Raw genomic sequence first — 20,767 nt, forward strand, 5'->3', positions numbered from 1 at the left:
GTAGGGGCAGGGGCACCAGAGCTGGGAGTGAGTGGTTGTATAGGGGAGGAGGGCTCTGACTTCTAAGAGAGCAGGGTTTCTTTAGGTTTTGGGGGTGAGGGAGGGGATTGCCCCAATAGCTTGTGTTTGCACCAAAATCCTGAGGTGGGACAGGGGTGAAGGGAAATATCTGCCCAGACCTGTCACTTGAGGTTCAGTCAGCCTGTCAAAATAATCGCTGTCCGAGTCGCAAGTGCAGAATGGAAAGGAAAACCCAGTCAGTCTTTTCAACAACTCATGGTGCTTGTGATTTCCACCTTGATAAATATTCTCTGCTGCTTCTGTGGAGGGACCCTGCACACTCCAGCCTAACACCCGCTCATAACTGCACTCTGTGCTCTGCTCCCTTCCTCAAATGATGATGGCGAAAAGAAGCAACAAAATGTCCCACAGCCTCTCCTCTACCAGTGAGGTGGGCAGAAATTAATTTCTTTTTCCTAGAGACATCCCCAGTGAGATGCTGCTGGGGGGGCAAGGGGGGGTGGGGTGCGTCATGGTTCCCCATTCTGGGGAAGAGAAGACCCTTGTTGCACTTAGGATGTTAAGAATGTAGAAAGGCCACTGGAGGATGATCTCTTGAGCACTGATTTAATATGTAAAAAGCAAACCTCTCTCCTGTCTGTCCTGAGCTAATGTCAGTGATTTCTGTGTGTTCCTGTGTAATGGTTTTAACGTTACTCACTGGAGACATTGGACTTTCTGGAGTTATTTAACCACTGTGTTCAGTATTTTAGGGGTTGATGATAATTTAATATAAATTTAGCTTTTCTTAACCACTCTGCCTGACTTTTAATTGTGAATCATGCATGTTATTTGGACTCTCCTCTGCAAGAGGAGTTCCCAGACCTGTTCACACAGAACCTCAACTTTGCTTCATTTGAGAGAAGCAAGAAGGTAGGAATGGATCTGGGTTCTTTTGATAACCTGATTGTAACACACGCTACTTCTGCCCCTATGGCTTTGAATCAAGGGCCAAATATCCACAGTCACACTTGCAAATTCCTGCGCACACATAATACCTCTCACCCTGCCTCCACCTTGCTTTTTTTCCTCTTTGTTACCATTTTAACATGGCAACAGCAGAAGAGAATGTTCCTCTTTTTAGAAAGTATTAGGATCGTAGCGGTCTCAAGCCTCTGTGCAGTGGAAAATAAAGCTCTGAAGAAGAGCTAGTTTTTTATCTGTAAGGGGTTTTGTTCAAAATTCTGAGGCTTTTTTTTTTTATAACCAAGAGTTCAAATGGTGCAAAAATTTAAATAATGAATGAAACATTCACTAATAACTGGCACTGCAGTACTGGTGCTCATCTCTTTCCCCATTCTCTTCCTTTCTGACGAAACAAGTACCAAAACCATTTAAAACACTTTTGCTTTATTCCTGCTCATTTCACAGTTGAAGCACAGCACAGAAGTGATTTTGTTGAGGTCATGCAAAAAATATAATTACCTCCCTTTTTAAAAAAAATCGATGATGCTTACACAGTGTGGTGGGGAGAGATGGCATTGTAGGATTAATTGCAGTTGTGTTGATGGCACTCTCCTGTCCCTTGTCTTCTATTCTGATGACCCCTAAGAATTTTTCCTTTGCTTGCTTCAGCTGAAGTGAAGAAACAAAGGGGGGGGAAACACACTGTACTCCACCAACACACAGTTACTGCTTGCAAACTCACTGATCATATTGAAGAAGAGAAAGCCCATTCTGTGATAAGGGGACTGGATGCAGCCAGGAACCCCTTTCCTGCTCCTTTGCTGCCCTGGTCCTAACAAGACTGCACTGAACTTGAGCTCAGAGCTGCTCCAGCCCTTTGTGAAAGGTGACGGGTTCTGCGGCCCAGCACGGCTGCCTCACGACGCCACCAGCACCTCTCGCCACCGCTGCCGGACACAGCGGGCCCCGCAGCCGCCCCACACCCTCAACCGGGGCCACGGCGGCTGCTGAGGGACCCGAGTCTCCCTGCAGCACGGCGGGGCAGGCAGATGCAGCGGTTTCCCTCCCCGGCGCGCTTCGGTAGTCATCGAGCGGGGGTGTGCCAGGCCGCAGGCCCGGATGGTGCCGCCCGAGGCCGCCCCATCGCGGTGCGCTCTCCCCGCGGCGCCGGTAGAGCCCGACGGGGCCAGCGGCTGCCGCCTCAGGAAAGCACCAAGCATGCGTCCTCGCTGCCGGATTCAAACGGGCCAATAAAGTGAGCGGGTGCGAGCGTGGGTGGGGCCGGCGCCGGCCAATTGGCAGTGAGGACACTGGGAGGTGCGGGCGGTGTTAGTGATTTCAAACCCCGCCGAGGAGCGGCCGGACACTCGCCGCGCCCGACCCGCTGGGGCTCAGGTGAGTGTCCCCATCGTTGTCCCTTCCTTGGTGGGGCTCGGCCCTTTCCTGCGCTCTGCTGTGGCTCACCGGGTCCACAGGCGGGTGGGGTGGGCCTCAGCCTCCCCCGCCGGGCCTCAGCCTCCTCCGCCTCACCTCGGGACTGGGCGGAGGCACGGGGTCCTGAGCGGCGCTGACATCCCTCCGCAGGAACGACCCAGGCCTGCGGGCTTCACCTGGAGCCGCTCCTGTGGCTGGGGGGTGGGCGGGGGCTACGACTGCTAATGGTGGGAGGCCGCGGCCTGTAACACGCCGCGCTGTAGAGGCTTAAGGGGCGCCGCTCGCCTAGGCCGCCTGCGGAGCGGGGGGTGTCGGGCCCTGTAGGGAGCCGCGGCTCGGGCGGCTCTGCCGCGGTCGCCTCCTTCGTGTCATCACTGTGGGCCCAGGCGCGGTTGGGAGCTGCTGGGGCCTTGCCTGGGAGGCGGCAGGCGGGGCGGGCCCGGGCCTGGTGAGGGAACGGGTCTCGGCCCTTTCCTAACGCCCACCTGGGATCTTCTGTGCCCCAAGCGTGCGTTTCGGGGAGGCTGCGTGCAGGATCGGTTTCCTCTCTAAAATGACCTGGGGAAAATGTTCCCTGAGGTGATTCCAATTTTAAAGTGAAAGGCATGAGCTCATCTCCATTTCTACAGCTCGTTGGGTGCAGGTGTTAGGCTTGGATCTCCAGGGTCCCTCACCAGGAGGTCCTTCCTGTTGAATCTTTTCTAGTGTGTGTGAAGAGGGTCTGAGCAGGAATGTGGGTCCCCCTCCTCTGTATTTCGTTTCATTCTGTTTCTGAGTTGGAGTCTTGTGATTCTTCTTAAGATAGTAGCCTTCAGGTTGGTGTGCAGGGGGTTTTCCTCCTGAATTTGGATTTCTATCAGTGAGAGACCCAAAGTGTTGCATAGCAGAGGCTGAGGAATGAAACTTCTGTGCAGCTTAAGCTGACCTGAACTCTGTTCTAAAAATAAAATAAAAAAATCACAAACTCATCTACTGAAATTTTCTAACTGATTTGTGTTCACTGTGTATCAGCTATGTAATTATGCTGCAATTTTTTTTTGCTGACTTATTATTTTGTGTTTAGTGTTATATCTTCTAGTACTACTGCTAAACTGCAATGCTGTTAAAGTTGGCATCTGCAGATGAGAAAGGGATGAGTAGTTGTCAGGATTGTGGGCTACCAGCTGTGGGAGACCTTCTTTATTCATTACTTGTGTATCAGAGAAAGCATTGCTATAGACTTTCAATGAATTGGTTTGACACTGTAAAGCTGCATATTTCCAAATGCTGAGAGTCTCAAATATTGAAATATTCTAAATGACTACTCATAAAAATCTATTACTAAAACTTTGTGATAGGGTCAAGTTAGAAGAATGACTGGGTGTAAATTGCCCTTACAGTTTTCACTTTTTGGTATCCAATATCAGACCGGTTGATTGTGCAAAAATTAGAATTTGGTTTGACTTTCTTGCCTCAGCCAGGCTTGGTGTTTCTTTAAACTTTGCTGTTTTGGTAGCTTTCCCCCATTTAAAACTTATAGATGCACCTTCTTTCCTGCCCCTCCCCCCCCCCCCCTTCAAGAGTTGCAATAGGGTTAAACTTTTCAAGCATCATCAAGAGAGTGATATATCAACAAAATGGCCTTCAAGTACAATGAACTGTTTCTAAACAAATTGTTGTAGATGTATTCTTGAGAACTACCTTCAATACAAAGTTGGGAACATTAACTAGTGGACCTGCTATGGAAAATATTATTTATGCGATACCTGCATACAAAAAAAATGAAACTTGGATTTCAGAAGCATTGTAAATTAACCAGACTACATCTGTACTGATGCAAGACTTCTCATTTGATGTTCAAATGTAAAAAAGCGAATGCATGGTAGTGGAATGTGATTCCTGATTCTTGCACACATATGACTTGTATTTGGTGGGACTTCACTTCCACGCTGGCTCTTGTCCTTGCCCTGATATGGGCCGGTTATGTAACCTGTGCTTCTGAAAACCTGGCCTGCCATGGTGGAACCAATACTGTTTTAACAGACATCAGTGTGAGTGTACGGTCTTGTTCCCATTTCACAGTCAGCTCAGGAAACCTGACTTCCAATGTAATGTTAAGACTTGTTTCTCTCTTGTGCATCACCAGGTGTGTTAGGTGATAAATTTACATCTGAAAGTCACTTGGTATGTTCTAAGCTTTTTTAGTCAATCCTTTTTTTTTCTTGCTACCCTGATTAATTGTGTCATCTGCAAACTGTAACACCTCTGTTCGCCCCTTTTTATAGATCACTTATGAACATCTTGAACAGTACATACAATTAGAAACTGCTCTGAATGTTTTGTGGAGTAGAGATAACTGTCTCTCAATCTTAAGTATCTAATTTGGAAGATTTTGTTGTGTAGGACATATGACCTGAAGGACCCTTGAGACATATAAATACTTGTTAAGCCTAATTAGAAAGTTCACAAAGTCGTGGTCAGTGATCCTCTGGTTCTCTTTTTTTCCCCTTCTTATCTGTGCTCTGTTCCACAGTACCAGTCAGATGTCCTCTTCTGGTTTTTAAAAGACATGTATAAACTTGTATTGCTAATTTATTTGTAAGCTATTTAATGTAAATAGTTTGTGAAGTCTCTGCCAGAGTAGGATGGCATTAAAGCCATTTGCATCTCAGTCTAACAACGTAGTGTAAGGCAATATGGTGTTGCTGCCTTTGCTGATGCTTTGTTGTAGACTGTTCCAATGGTTCATCTTATAGGGGTGGAATTCTAAAGTGTGACACAGGAAAGCCTTGTACCCTCATGTTTAAATTAAACATTGCCTCACAGTGAGCAGTGTTGCTGTTGGAATAAAGAGCCTCTTGACCTGAGCGGTCGCGTGTTGTTTTGGGCTGTCTCTATGACAGCTCAGTTGCTGTGAATGTCAAACGCTGAAAAGCAGAAGCTGTTGTGCATGTTCATGCCTCTCAGTTGTGTGTGTGGGGTGAGATGGTAGAAAAAGTAATTTGGGCAATTATTTGGTGGGGAGCATTGCTGGTGCTGCAGTGTCTATTAGAGGCTTCTATCGTCAGCTAGCTAAAAAGATGTCTGAAGAAACACAGCCTTGCATCATATTGCTTCTCAGGAGGAAGCTATTGACACCCAGGTTCCACCATACCAGCTTCTTCAATTGCTGTTGTCACTGTATAAAAGGCATCTCAAAATGTCAGGCGATGGGCTAGAGAGATTGCTGATGGATTGGTTCCACCAGAGCACTGTCATTACACATCTCACAGCAGAACATTAAATGCGATGATGGTATGGTGCCAGGCTATTCATTCCTTTGCTACCTCCTTTGGAAGGTGCTGGGTTTCTTGTTCTTCGTGGCAGGCCTTGTTCCTCCTGTCGGTTTTCAGAACTGCTCCCTTCTTCAATTAGGGGTTGCTGGATGATGGTGGCCATCATGTCTACTACATGTTCAGATGTGACCACAGCTACCTCTGTTACAAGAATAATTGTTCTGACGGATATGGGCGTTCAGGGGTGCGACTTACGAGAACAGCAGGCCTGGCGGGCCAAGCTGGTCGTTGGCCACCGCGGTCCGGTGGCCCCAGCCGCAGGGGCGGGCACCGCAGCCGCCGGGAGGGCCGAGGGGCGCCCGCAGCTGCCTACGCACTGGTATCGTCGGGGGACGCGTGTCCGATCCCCGCGGGGGAGGGCTCCTCCGCGGGGGCCGGGCTGTGGAGGAGGGGAGGGAAGGGGGGTGCGATGTGCCCGGGGCTGCCGTGGGGGGAGCGCGGTGGGGCCGGGAGCCTGGCGCTGCCCTGCCCTGCCCGCCTTTGTCTGGCCCCGGCGCGGGCCGGCTCCCCGCCCAGGTGCGGCCGCGGCGCCCCGAGCCCCGCCCGCCGGCGGGGAGGGGCTTTACCCGGCCCAGCCCGCCCCGCGGTTCCCCGCCCGCCGTTGCCGCGGAGCCGGCCCGGAGCTGTCAGGGTGAGTGTCCGGCGAGGCCCGGCGAGCAGCGCGGGCGGTGCGCGGCGGCGGCGCTTGCGGGGCTGGGCCCGGCCCTCGGGCGGGGGCGGCGAGCAGAAACAATGCCGGACGGGCGGCCTGCTCCGCCGCTGCCGGCCCGCCGCTGCCCTGAGCCCCGGCCGCGGCCTGCTGCCAGATACCCGCTGCCGGTGCTGCCGCGGAACTGGAAACCTCCGGGCTGCGGCGTGCGGGGGAGGTGGGGTCCGCGGTGGCGGGGGAGAGGAGGAGGAGGACGAGGACATCTGGGGCTGCGGGCGGGGAGCCGCGGTGGATCATGCAGAAGTGGAGGGGTGCTTTTCTGGAAGGTGCTGGGGATGGCGGGGGCGCCGCTAGTCGGGGGAGAGGGAGGGCCGTGCTGCCGTGTTGGAGGGTGCTTGCCTTGGAGGAGGAGGGAACTAGTGGTCGGTCGTGGAGTGTGATGTCTCCTCGAGAGCTTTCCTTCATGAGCAGTTCAGGCCATCCTTTCAAAGAACATCACATGAGCCTTTCCATGCCTGAGCTTTGTAAACACTGTAAGGGATGGGGGAGTTTGCAGCTAATAAGCACGGCCCCACTGATATCTTTCACTCTAGCCGGCCACGCTCGGTACACACAAACTTGCCTGTGGGTTGCTCTTTTCCCTCTTGCCCTTCTCTGCTCTGTAAGACTGGCTTCACTCCAGGCTTACCCATGCAGTAAGAAATAGCTTTTGCTCTTAGCTGTAGCAGAAGGTCAGTTTATTTTGCATTGTCTCTCACTTTTAGGCACATGGAAAAGAACAGCCTCAGTTACTTTCAGAGAACATGTATTAAAATATTTTTTCCAGAGAAATTAAGTTTCTATCTCCCTTACCACTAACTTGCCATTTGTGCTATTAAGATGTCACTGAGCTGAGTTAGGATGTGTGAGTTAGGGCAGGCAAGAGAGAACTTAATGCTGTTTATTCTTGAATGTCATTTCACTGCTGCTGAAGTAGTAGCTTCTCTCAGCTGCCATCAACTCTACGATCTGCAAAACAATTACTTTTTAGCATGCATTTCTCCTATTTTTTCATTATTCTGAGGTCCTGCTTTCCTTTCATCAAGAGTCTGTGTATCTCACAACTTCCAACTCATCTTTTACTTGAAAATGCCAACCTTTAAAATCCTAGGAAATTTTTGTTGCCTAAGCAGCAAGTAATCTTTTGTGGGTTTTTTTTAACCTCTTGTTCTTTTGTCTGACATCAAAAGATATGTGGACTGAAGCTGGAAAGAACATTTATAGTTGGACTGAAAGTTCTTCTGAGTCTCTGCTACTTTTGCAATTATCTGTAGTTCAGGATTGTTAGCTAGACTTCAGTTTGCCTCTTGATTATGTGGAACTTACACATTGCATTATTTCACTGACTTGATTAGGCTATGGTTCTTAGATTTGTGTGCTCTTCAAAATACTTAGTATGTCTAGGTGTTGTTTCAAATGAAAATTTAACTATGATTACTTGAATTTTTCAACCTTTTCTTCTGAGCTACTTTGTTGTATCTAATGAGAAGGTTTAGCTGGCAAATACTGAAAACATGCTGTGCTAAACTTCTGAGAAAGCGAAACTTTATCTTTTCAGAGCCGAAGAGCAAATATGACCCAAAACTGCCATTAAACAAACAAAAATTCTTTCTGCTAAGAAAACTGTGACAGAGAACTTTCTACTGAGAAGTATAGTTTCACTGAAATGTGACATACAGCTTTACGCTCTCCAAGCATGTGCCTTACTGTATTAGGAATATATCAAACATTTTTTTTTCCCTTTAAAAAGGCCTGTCTTGCTTTCTCAGAACTTACTCTTTTGAGTGAAGTTTTTGATAAGCTTTCAAAATAGCAAAATGCTTGATACCATTCTTGTGCAACAGTGATGTTCAATAGGTGGAAGTGAGTGGGGAGAAGTGGACAATCAGTATCAGTAAACATCTGGTTTTGTTTAGCGTAAAATGGCTTCCTAGTTTGCCATTGCACATTTTCTATAGAAAATGGTCTGGAAGCTGAAACTTTACATTAAAATGTAATGATAGGTGATAAATGTATGCTTCAAAATAAAACATTTAAATTTCAGGATGTTTACGCTGATGTGTTTTTTTTTTTTCTTTAGCAGTACCCCATACTATGAAGCTGTAAGGCTGATGCTATTCAACCCTCAAAAATTGTGTCAGAGAAAGTATTTATTTAGAAGCTGAGTAGGAGCTGTTCAGAGCAGTGCGTGGTTAATCCAAACTTTAATGTATTGACACTTTCACATAATCTCTTACTGTGTTAATAAATTTGTTTCTTAAACTTATTTATATTCAGTGGGGAATTCTCACTTTTACATTTGAAATTCTTGCATTTGTGCTGCCTTGTAAATATTTTCTCCTCTTGCTGCTTTTGCATGGTCTCCCTTTGAAAGATATCCTATTCTTTCCTTGACGGTCTTCGTTTTCTCACTGCTCCATAATATAAGAACTTGTCCTGCCAAGAACTGTCAGGGAGGATTTGTTATTCATCTCCTCTGCAGATTCCTCAGCTGACTTGCTTTTGAAAATGTTGTATTGACCACATTTAATAACAAACCTCTCTCTCAAAACTTATTTTGGTGGTTCAGTCACTTTGGAGGTCTTGTTTTTTGGATTCTACCAATATGAGTATTGTTACTGAAAAACTTAAATCTGTTTGTTCTAAGTGGTGGTAACAAGAAAGCTATGTAGGTCAAACACTTCATTGCTGCAAATTCACTAGTAATACCATAATTTAGCTGCATTATTGTATAATGAGGCTACTTGCTATTTGGATGTTGAGAAGTAATGGCTGAAGGTTTACATATCTTTGCAAAGAAGCTTTTTTTTAAAAAAAAAAAAACACAGAAAAAAAAACCCCAAAAAACCTCCGCTTTTTGTCACATGTGGGATATTCTCTGAACAGAACCCAGTAACTTAATTGAAGGGAGAAACAACAGTCTCTTATTCTGGTAAGTGCAAGATGTGGACAGTATAAGATCTTGACATAAGGACAGGTGTGAGCAGTGTTGAAGCTAGGAAGATGGGATATTTAAGGAGGAGCTCTCCCTCCGTGACAGTGGAATACTTTCTGATAAACTGTTCTAAAGAGATTTGTGAGTTATTGGGGGGAGGGGAAGTATAATTTTACCGCTATTTTTATATGCCAGATTCAGCACAGAAGGCAACTTAACCCATTTTGTAATTGAAGTAACCATTGTAGATGTTAAAGACTAAAAATAGTAGGGGAACTGACTTGAGACTGAAAAACATGGGTGAGAAAATACACCGTTTCATAGGCATCCATCTCCCCTCTTCGTGTCTGTCCCATCAGGTGTGTTCCCCACCAAGTTGAGTGCATCGTGATGTTGGGAAGGGAAATCCTAGATCCTTTTCTTCTAGTTTCTGTAACACATCACTAGAGTGTAAAAGCAAGAGGTTGCATTTTATAGCGATGAACTGTTGTGTATGTGTAAGGGTAAAAATACTTGTAAATCAGTATTACCCTTGCAATGGACAAGCCTTTTTAATGAGTTGCTCCTGACTTTAGGATTGTAGTAAGGTAGTTGCTGTCCTACAATAAGATTTGCTGTGGTGGAACAGATTTCTGTAAAGAAAGTGTTTCTTTTTATTGTTGAGGTAGGAAGTTCATGTTGCTGACAGTTTTCTAAATGATCAGGGTGTAGACGGAGGTCTGTCTTAGTACAGGTGCCAAAACTCTTTATTTTGGTGTTTCTGCTGCTGGCAGGTGTGTTAGTGCTTTATTTCTTTTTCTATTTTCTTTGTGAATAACTATTGTCCTTATGTTGGTTCCTTATGTTTTCCTCAACAAAATGATATAGACAGGTAATAGTTTGAGTTACCTCCAAGTTTCTGAGCAAGATTTGGAACTATCTAATTTCCTATTAAGTTCACTCTATTTATTCTGGACAAAGGCACGTGTGAGTTCAGGAAAAGATGGCTGTAGCTATTTGTCATCTTGCATCCACACTGGGCGAGTACCCCATTATTTCTATACTGGTATGTTAAGATTATGTAATTCCTGATGCAAACACAGCTTATGCTGGCAAAGCTGCGTCTTTCCTGATGGTGCTTGGCTGCAGAGCTAACTTGGGTGACAGAAGGACGTCTGCCGCTGTAACCGCATTCACGTTAAGGCATTCCTGCATCCTTCAGTAGGTGAACTATTTGAAAAGTTTTTAATGTGAATGCAGTTTCATTTTTTTCTTTTGGAGAGAAAGCATCACAGTCATAGAGCTACATATAGTTTTATCCCCACCTCCATTTTTGCCATGAGTGTCTTGCTTTTGGGGGGGGGGGGTGTTGTTTTCTTTGGGGGTGTATTTGCTTTTGTTTTTTTTTTAAATAGGTAAAATGCATTGAATTTGAATCAGGAGACTGTTGATTTGTATTTCATTTTGAACTCTGTCCTTCAGTAGGCTGAAGGAAGGGATAAGAGAACAAATGAGAGATTTGGGCAGAGAAAAAGAAAGCAGTAGAGTTTCAGAAGAGTTTAAACAGATGAAAGGGCGCTGTGTTGCAAAAGGCTGTTGGGATTTTGATACAAAAAAGATGTAGTAACTCACTTGCTCTGTCGACATCTTGTGATTATTTGGTTTTGGTATGGCATTTCAAAGCTTAAGTTTTATTTTCATTGTAACTTTTCAATCAGATTACCTTTTCCTTGTAATTCCTGACATGGCGGAATGGTGTGACCGGTATTTAACCCAGAACCTTTTTAGTAAGTTGTACACTTAAAAAGATAGTGTACCAGAATTAACGGTTCAATTGAATGGGCTTTAGGTAGCCTTACTTCTGTGTACTGTTTCTTACATGATAAGCAGAGGGATCCCTTCATTCTCAATGGTTTATAGTTCTAGGGGTTAATTAAGTCCTCATTGTTTGCCCTCTTAATGATTTTTTTTGCCTTTTTTGCTGAAAAAAATAAATCTCTCAGTACCACTGTGCTGATGTCAAGAGAAAGTGTCCACATCACTGTTAGTGAAATGAGAAGGACAAAGCATAATAATGCTTGAATATGTTTGTTTATATGTGTAGTCAACTTCTGTCTTGACATTGGCTTTCATTATCTTGCCATTGGGCAAATCAGTAGGTTTATGCAATTGTAGGGAGAACAGAATTAACATCCATAGGAATTTATAAATATTTAATGTAAGTTTAGTGTAGTTTGGTCTGCATGTGGTGGTAGCTGGTGGGAGTTTGGGGTTTTGGTTTTTTGGGGTTTTGGGTTTTTTTAAATATTGGGGGGTTGGGTTGTTCTTTTTTTAATTATCTTCTAATCCAGGAAGGAGAAAAAAAAAAGATTTTTATTGTGAACTAGCCTAATCTAGCTGTTGAGTTAGCTGTATGTTAGTGTTGTGTGGCTGACAGAAAGCTTTGGAGAACTTGCTTATGTTAACTTATACCCCTAATTCTAAGGGTTAATTTTCTGCGGAGAGCCTTTGTGCATTAGGTGAAATACTTTGCCAGCGAAGCTGCATACTTTAACCTACATAGGCTGAATTTGCATTAGGAATATTCTGCAAGTATGGTGTATTTATTTGCCTGTAGTGACTAACTGTTGTATATGCTGGCCAGTTTTTAGAGTTTTGGTCATCTTTGTCTGTGCATTCAAACTGATATGCCAGAATGTGTTACTCCTTCTCTGGTTTGATTTTGTTTGTTTGTATAAATGTTGGGAGCCCTCTCATTGCTGCTGCTGTTATTTTCATTTTGCTGATCTCCCGCATCAGGCATATTCTCTTGTTATTCTCTGAGCAGTCAGGTTATTTGTACAATATGTCTGAGATGGGCATTGAGCCTGAGGTCTCATCTCTCACACCCTAATGGTCAGTATTCCTATTTTAATAAAAAGGAAAGAGGGTGGAGGGGAAGGAGGAAAACACTTAGGAACTTGAATGAATAAGGATTTGAGCCCTAGGTGTGGTAAAAATTGATCTCTTGTTGACAATTGCTGATGCTAGCTACATTAGAATTAGGGCATAAAGTGGCCACCTTGCAAAAATGGCATTTGTTCCTCTTGCAGTACTGTTCATTTCAGTTGTGCTGTTTGTAAAGTTGTTAAAATGGCTGTCCTTACACTAACACCCAATTATATTTTGACACTGATTCATGGCACCTGTTGCTGAAAGCATGTGTCAGCAAAAGTCAGTTTTCTAGTGTTGATGGGTACTCATTTCATTTTAGCACCTTAATGATAGCACATTCCTTCTCAAGCTTAGAATTGTTTCTACTTTCTAATTCTTCTAATTCACTTCAGAATTCTTATATTCTGCATGCCTTCTTGGCTTACTAAAACTTTCGCAGATTGAGACTTCTAGTGTCTGAAATAGTACAAATTGCACTGCTCTCTAACTTTTAATGGCTTCTGGTAGCCTTCCAGGGCTAACAGAATAGTGGTCTAGTCTTGTTAATGCATATCTAAATATAATTACAAGCTTGGGAGAGTGAGTTGTGCATTAGCAATAGATTTGCTACAGAATTGTCTTTAAGTAGAAGTATGTTGCAGGTAGCACCTCACATGTATTTTTCCATGTTCTAACTTCTTTCTATCTCCACAGGAATTACTGTAATTATAGAGAGAACCTGAATTACAATGGGGGACGACAGTGAGTGGATGAAACTGCCTGTTGACCAGAAATGTGAACACAAGGTAGGAAATCTTGTTTTCCGGTTTGGCTTGCTGTATGTCTCTGCTGTTGTGATTCTGTGGTACTCCTCTGTATAATTACACCATAGTTAGGTAATCTCATCAGCTGCACAGTGCGGTCTGAAACTGCATCAGTTCTAGCCAACCTAGAGGCTGAATAATATTTATTAAGCAGAATTTAGTAGCATGATAATCTGTATGGCCTAAGCATGTGCGCTGAAAGATCAGTGCACTCATTCATACAGAGAAATTACTCATCTGTAGCTGAAACTATTGTTGGGCTCCCACGTACTCATCAATGATTGTTAGAGCTTATGAAGAGTAGTGGGGAAGACTGGCATCTCTCTAGCCAGATCATTCTTGGCAGGAGAAGAATGAGTATTTTGTCCTGTTGCATGTTATTCACATAGTCATTGAAGAGAAATCTTGCAGATGCCAGTTTACTGAGCACACTTTCAACTATGACTGAAGTATTTTATGAAATTGGTGAGTTAAGATTGTACTAGCACAACCTTTGAATGTCTGATTTCTGCTTCCAGCTGTGGAAAGCCAGATTAAATGGTTATGAAGAAGCCCTTAAGCTCTTCCAGAAGATAGATGATGAAAAGAGTCCCGAATGGTCCAAGTATCTTGGATTGATAAAAAAGTTTGTGACAGATTCCAATGCAGTGGCTCAGTTGAAAGGCCTGGAAGCAGCACTTGCTTATGTTGAAAATGCTCATGTAGCTGGGAAGTAAGTATCCTTTTCGTGCTATTGGTAGGCTGCTACGACAGCTTGATGTCCCTCTCTGAGAGAGGCTGTACAGTGGCCATAACAATTCTGACTTTACTGTTGAGAGCAGAACTTGCTTTCTGATCCAGAGAATTTGCCAAATGGTAGGCTTTCCTTGTAGATGGTCTCCATGTGCATATTAACTTGTTAGAAATTGCTTACAATATTCGAAGAAACTATTGAAGGCAGTAGTAAAGATTTCTGAAATGATAAAGTGAATCAGTAATTTGATGGTATAGGTGCTGTGAACTGGAATCCCTGTTCTTGTTTGACTGAAACAGTCTGTACATACATGGAGCCCTTTTTTCCAGGGAGATATTAGGGTAATTCATTAATAAAATAAAATGTAGTTACCTTTTATGTGGTGTTGCATCCAGCGTAACCAATACGAATCTTCATACCTGCCAATTTCTTCACAGGAAGTTTCTTAGTATTTCACTGTTGTCTACCCTATGAAATAGCTTGTGCTCCCAAGGGTGAAGTAGAAACACCTAATGGACCAGATCAGTGTTTTGGTCTACTGACTTTGTGACCTGATTAAATGAATAAGTCTTAAAACAAACAAACAAAAAAACAGACCAAAACCAAACAAAACAACAAACAAACAAACCAAGGCTTTGTTTAAAAACCTAAGAAACTTCCAGACACCTTGATTTAAAAGTGGTGTAAATGATTTAGTTGATCGGAAGCTTTGAAATAGATATGAAATAGTGTGCTGAGATTATGCACCAATGCTATATGTTAGTTAACTTTACCCTATGGAATTCCAGGAAATAGCAATTATTTGTGGACCTTAACTAACGTATATTAATGGATAAGCTTTTAAGAAAATGTCTACTATTGACTGTCTGGTGCAGTCCAGTATTAGGAACAAGTTAACTAGCACTCCCATCTGCAGGAGTTCTTTTGATTAAACTAGAGGTTGAAGTCACCTCTTACAAAAGGTTGTTAACTTAAAGTTTACCCCGTTATATGAGGACTTGCTGAGTTTTAATCCATGGTTTGTGTGTGCTTTTATCTGTGGATAATGGTATAGAATGCCTAATTCACTTAAGTATTCCAAGAGTAACACTCTCTCATCTTTCAGGACAACAGGAGAAGTAGCATCTGGAGTTGTAAATAAAGTGTTCAATCAGCCAAAAGCCAGAGCAAAAGAGCTGGGTCTAGATATATGTCTAATGTATATAGAAATTGAGAAAGGAGAGACAGTACAAGAAGAATTACTAAAGGGTCTGGACAACAAAAACCCGAAAATCATAGTAGCGTGTATAGAGACCCTGAGGAAAGCACTAAGGTAAGCTTTTAGTTTTCAGTTCTTCCCCACCCTAGCAGTATGTAGAATCTAATTTGTTGCTCAAGTTTTTTTAGCAGGCCCTTGTTGTTGTTGAATAGGATGTATCTTTACTGAACTGATATTTTTTTGACAACAACAGTTGAGAGCATCATGGGATCTGTCAGATGTGAGGGATGTCTTTGTTGTACGAGCTGCATCTTGGTAAACAGTTGCAATGAACTACAGTGATCCAAACTTCCATTTTCACAATGGACCTCTGAAAGAAGGGCAGGATTAGTGTGTCTTGTTCCAGACTGTGGAGCTTCTCTTCTGAATAGCTGAAATAAACTCACTCATAGGAAAATGAAAATGTAGTCTTCAAAAAAAACCAACCAAACAAACAAAAAAAACCCAACCCCACACTGTTTTCCTCACTGTTGTGAGCATCTTTAATTGGGTATGCTATGTGTGTTTTTGGAAGAAAGGAAAAAAAGAAAAAAGTTTATTGCACAGTAAGTTTCCATTGTCCATATAATAATTTCTTTATTAAAAAGAAAAGCTGATAATGCTCCCTAAAAATCAAATCCAATGTAAGATGGGTTAGTTGCCTTCAAGATTAGATTTGGAACATCTTTTTTTGTTTCACTTCAAGTATGTTTGAGTTGAATGAAAAATACTGAGGTTTTATCAAATTCTTATACTTTGTGTGTAAATATAATTCACTGTCCATTAGATTATTTTTTATTATTTAAAATGAAACAGATAATTTTGGTATTAGTGGACAGAGTACTTTTTTGCTGAGAGAAGTAGTTCATGTGACAATTGTATAATCTAGATGGAGAGTGTCTTCTGCTAGGTATTTTTAGAGAACTTGCTGATGCATACGTGGTCCTTATTAAACTAATTCTTTCAGGCTTCCGTAATAAAAGTCAAAAGAAAGCATTGGGCTTAGCACATTACCTGTGCTTCTACTAAGTGAAACTACTGTCCCATATTTAAGAATATATTTTAGCTATTTTAAATTGCCTTAGCTAATCAAATGTCCTTTTAACAGTACAGTGTAATTAGAAACATGCTTAATCTTCCTCAATGTCTTTCAACTAACTATATGTATAAAATGTGCCACATCTGCCTATTTTTTTGTATGCAGTATTTTATTACCTTTGAGATGGCAATATCAAATTCTCTCATGGAGCCCAGTTGCCTTAACCTTCATCTTCTACGTCTGAGCTGTGTTGCTACCTAAATTTGTCTTGTGCTTTGACAGGGTTTCTGCATTGATAACAAAATGTGTCTGTATTGTACCTAGGTGGGTAACTTGAGTGCATAACTAGTTTAGCTTCTGATAGTTTTTATCTTGTGCTAAGGTTTCTGTTCTTTCTTGTGTTGTTGCATGAATTAGGTAATGTTATATGAATTAGAGAAGAAAAGAGAATTTGCATAGGCACTTTTCCTAATAAACTTTTTTGAGTCTTGGTAGAAAAATAAAAATCTTAGGCAACTCATTTGCTCGTATTTAGCATTTAAGTTGTGTTGTTTCTAAGACTGGAACCTCTTGCAGGTTTTAATACTTACTGTTTCTCAGAGTGGGCTTGGCAATAAAATATTTACCACTAAAATTCTTAGAAAGTGAGACATGTAAGTAAGTTTTAGTTCCTGAGCAGCCATTTTTACTAGCTTTTTCATGTGGTACTTTATTAGAGGGAAGCAGAAGGAAAAGTGTGATTGGAAAGGTTAGTTCAGAATTCTTAAGGAAAAGAAATGCTTCTGAATCACGAAAAAATTATGGCTTCTGAAGTGCTTTAGATATGTTGTTTTAAGAATTGTAGCAGTTACCTTTACTATGAGTATGAAAAGAAAGTTCTTGTTTTCATTCAGCAGTGATTGAAAAAGAAAGTTTAATTTATTAAGTTCAACAAGATGTAGAATCTGCTGACAGGGAAGAGTGATTGGCTGGGGAAATGTGATTTATGTGTCCTTTCAGCAGTACGTATTTCAACATGTGTGTTTTCTGTGAAGATGACCTAGGCTCACTATAATTAATCTGGTCCAACAAGTGGAAAAGTGACTGATGCTTTTACTGCAGTTTGCCTCCAAGGATAGATGAAGGAGATTCTAATCTGATTTAAAAAAAAAAACAAACTAGGTCATACAAATTTTGATCTACGGACACTTTTTTTTCTTTTTTACCCCCCTGGTAAGGGAACAGATTTAAGCAGCAGAGTAGATTAACTGCTTTGAAGTAATATCAGAGGCCTGATTTTGTAATTCCAAGCTGGGTGTGGAGGGTAATTATGATAGGGTAAATATTCTTTAAATTTTACAGTAGCTTAGGAGCTTCACAAAATAATAGCTATAATAATGATTTGAGTAAATGACACAGTCTCTAAATGTACACTGGAAGCATTCCATAGATGATTTTTTTAAAGAAAAAAACACCCCAGTTGTTATTTGTGGCTCACTCTCTGGTTCCTACCTGGACACTGATTCCATGTTTTTAACTTTCAGTGAATTTGGTTCAAAAATAATCTCACTGAAGCCAATCATTAAAGTATTGCCAAAACTTTTTGAGTCTCGGGAAAAGGCTGTTCGAGATGAAGCCAAACTCCTTGCTGTGGAGATCTACCGTTGGATAAGGGATGCTCTGAGACCTCCACTGCAGAACATAAATTCTGTTCAGGTAGGCAGAAAGTAGTTCTGTATCCAAATATTTGAGAAAATACTTCCATGCTCACTCTCCCTGATCCTGTGGTGGTGGGCATTTTTAAAGTCAAAGCTGGAATTTAAGTAACAGCAACATTATTTTTTTAGCTTCCTGAAACTTTACCTAAAATGTTAGTCTTTTTCATTTGTAAAGAAATCATGACAATGTTTTGTTTCTCTGAATATATGTGATGTTGCATGGGGAAGCATCATATTGAAACTGAGGAGGGGGTTTGAGAAGTAGAATGGTATTTCTTGGAGACCTAACCCAAGGGTAAATGGTTACTCTTATAAAAGACCCCTGCACTGAAAGTCTTCAAGGCAACCATTTTCCTTCTCAGTTTTCCTTTTTCCTGAAATTTTTTTCCTCTACACAGCCCTTCAGACTTGTTCTGGTGGTGCTCAGGATGTGACTGTTCCACTTCAGGAAGTGGCATTACGTTATGATGGATAACTATGCTATTGGAGATGGAATGTTCCATTATTTTAAAACTTTACAAATTACTTATGCATCCTTCCCTCCTACCCACTTGAGTTAATTGTGTTCTGGTGGAAAGCAGTAACTTGCTGGGAAAAGGTATTGTTTAAAAAAAACAAACAATTTTATCAAATGTAACTCAACATATTTGTCTTGTCTCAGTTTTAGTGTGTAATAATAGCATGGCTATAACAAAGATCTTCATGCTCAGCCATTTTTATTTTAAAGCTTCTGCAGAGGGGACACACCATTCTGACTGTTCTACAGTTTGTTCTTATGTAAATATTTGCGTTGATATTTTTGTTGGTAATATTCTGTTCTGTGGATATACTTGGTCAAAAGCTTCTGAACAGTGAATGTGAAGGGGAAGTCACTTCTGTGGTGGCAGGAAAAAGAACTTGAAAGGTAGTGCTATCTTGGCTTTGAAATGGGAAAACTCTGTTGCTTTCCCTAAACTGTTGCTTGTCTTGGAGTATGTACAAAATGTGTCTGATACAATGCTGCTTTACCCTTTTGGCAGCTAAAAGAACTGGAAGAAGAGTGGGTGAAAGTGTCATCAGCTGCCCCTAAACAGACCAGGTTCTTGCGTTCCCAACAGGAACTGAAAGCAAAATTTGAGCAGCAACAGGCAGTTGGAGGAGATGCAGATGGAGGTAAACTATTTAATCTCTGAACTCCATTGGAAAGTGTATCACTGGTGTATTATTTGTGAAGGAATGCATTAAATAGTAAAGGTGCTTTTACTCAAACTGATGCAAAATGTGTGTGGTGCAGTACACAACAAGAAAATGTGGCTGGGGCAAAAACTTTATATGAAAGCGTATCTGTCCTTTGGAATAGCACTATCAGCAGCCGTGATTTTGCTTTTTAAACAATGAGCCTTAGGTGGTGCTGCAGTCAAAACTTCATTTCTCACTCTGCTTTTATTTTTCTCTCTTCTGGTTGAAGGAGGTGATGATGAGGAAGAGGCGGTACCTCAAGTAGATGCATATGAGTTGCTTGAAGCTGTAGAAATTCTTTCCAAGCTTCCCAAAGACTTCTATGAGAAAATAGTAAGCATAAACTTAAACACTATCAGTTAATTCTATGACATGCGAAGCTAATGAGTCTTAAGACTTACTGGCATGCTGCAATGTATGCTTTACTGCTATAATAACAGGCTAGTGTAAGTAAAATATAGACTATCATAAATAAGTCTCAAAATTTTATTTACCAGCAAGAAAGCTGTAATTTTAAGGAGCTGAGATGTCCTGGGAAAGGACTGTATTTCATATTTCATTGCAGTATTGATGTTGAACTGTAGAGAGACTTTGGCTTTCTCAGGATAGAATTAAATTTTAACATCTGTGGTTTGTGGCAAGTATGCTTCTCTAGAATGAATGTAAATTTGCTCTGCAGGAAGCAAAAAAGTGGCAAGAAAGGAAAGAAGCTCTAGAAGCCATTGAACTGCTGGTGAAAAATCCCAAATTGGAATCAGGAGACTATGCAGACTTGGTGAAAGCTCTTAAAAAGGTAATAAAGAGTACACATATGGCTTAATATTTTTTTGTAATTTATTTGTTTTATACTTTAAAAGTTACAGTTGAGATAATACTCATTAATAGAAAATTATTAGCTGGAACAGTGGTGGAAATAACCCAATCTGTGGCCCACCGACTATTCTAAGAAATTCTTCCAAGTCTCTGAAACTTGGATTTTCAGTCTTTAACATTGTGGGGTTTGTTTTTGTTTGTTTTTTCTCTTCAGGTTGTTGGAAAGGATACAAATGTTATGTTAGTTGCTTTGGCTGCCAAATGTCTTGCTGGACTAGCTGCTGGCCTCCGAAAGAAATTTGGACAGTATGCAGGGCATGTAAGTAAGACTATGTACTTTTTTATGGTTTTATTGATGCTGGACACAAGGAAATACCTTACATTTTTTTGCCCGTAAAACCTTGTAATTTATCTAAGGTATTCTTTGCACAATTATGAATGCTTACCTACTCCTTAATGGAGCAAGTAGTGAAATATCTGCCAAGATCTCTTGTAGCTTCAGGTTAAAAGGGCCTTGTTTATTCACATTCAGCAATGTGAAGGTTACTGTTGCAATAAATTTTCTGTACTAAGACAACTCTGCATTACTCTGCCATGAAATAAACTTTATTTACATTACCTCATCCTGGAGACACACCCACAGAAATGCATTTCTAGGCCACAGTGGAAAAAATAGCTTCTGAAACTGAATTCTTCTTGGCAGCTCCATGATATATGCTTTAGGCTGATTGGGGTTTTTTTAATGTTGGGGGAGAATTTGGTCATGGGTTGTTTTTTGTTTGTCTGGGTTTTGTGGGGTTTTTTGTCTGCTTTAAATAGCCAAACTGAGATTTTTTGGTACCAAAATGTTCTGGTGATGTAGTTTAATGCTCTTCTCTGTTCTCCTTTGCTATTCTTCTCTTACCAACAGCTAATATCAGGGAATTTGGGGAAGTTTAACCAGTCTCTGGAAAGAAAGGGAGCTTTTAATTAGTTGT

At 41.8% G+C, this 20,767-nt stretch overlaps 1 protein-coding gene across 3 annotated transcripts in view; it reads left to right on the top strand.

Annotated features, from left to right (window-relative positions):
• Positions 1-2,252: 2,252 nt before the first annotated feature.
• Positions 2,253-20,767, top strand: part of CKAP5 (cytoskeleton associated protein 5) — a 53,683-nt gene continuing 35,168 nt past the window's right edge. For 2 of the 3 annotated variants that reach the window (XM_054826361.1, XM_054826364.1), the window contains exons 1-9: positions 2,253-2,361; positions 12,944-13,035; positions 13,572-13,765; positions 14,892-15,098; positions 17,586-17,757; positions 18,779-18,911; positions 19,207-19,310; positions 19,657-19,770; positions 20,005-20,109. In XM_054826361.1, the coding sequence (XP_054682336.1) occupies positions 12,979-13,035; positions 13,572-13,765; positions 14,892-15,098; positions 17,586-17,757; positions 18,779-18,911; positions 19,207-19,310; positions 19,657-19,770; positions 20,005-20,109 (1,086 nt within the window). In that variant the 5' untranslated portion in view covers positions 2,253-2,361; positions 12,944-12,978. Of the gene's footprint in view, positions 2,362-6,319; positions 6,346-12,943; positions 13,036-13,571; positions 13,766-14,891; positions 15,099-17,585; positions 17,758-18,778; positions 18,912-19,206; positions 19,311-19,656; positions 19,771-20,004; positions 20,110-20,767 lie in introns of those variants that run through there. The other variant, XM_054826363.1, reaches the window with a different exon arrangement.

The sequence above is a fragment of the Grus americana genome, chromosome 5, assembly GCF_028858705.1.
Source record: "Grus americana isolate bGruAme1 chromosome 5, bGruAme1.mat, whole genome shotgun sequence".
NCBI classification, from domain to species: domain Eukaryota; kingdom Metazoa; phylum Chordata; class Aves; order Gruiformes; family Gruidae; genus Grus; species Grus americana.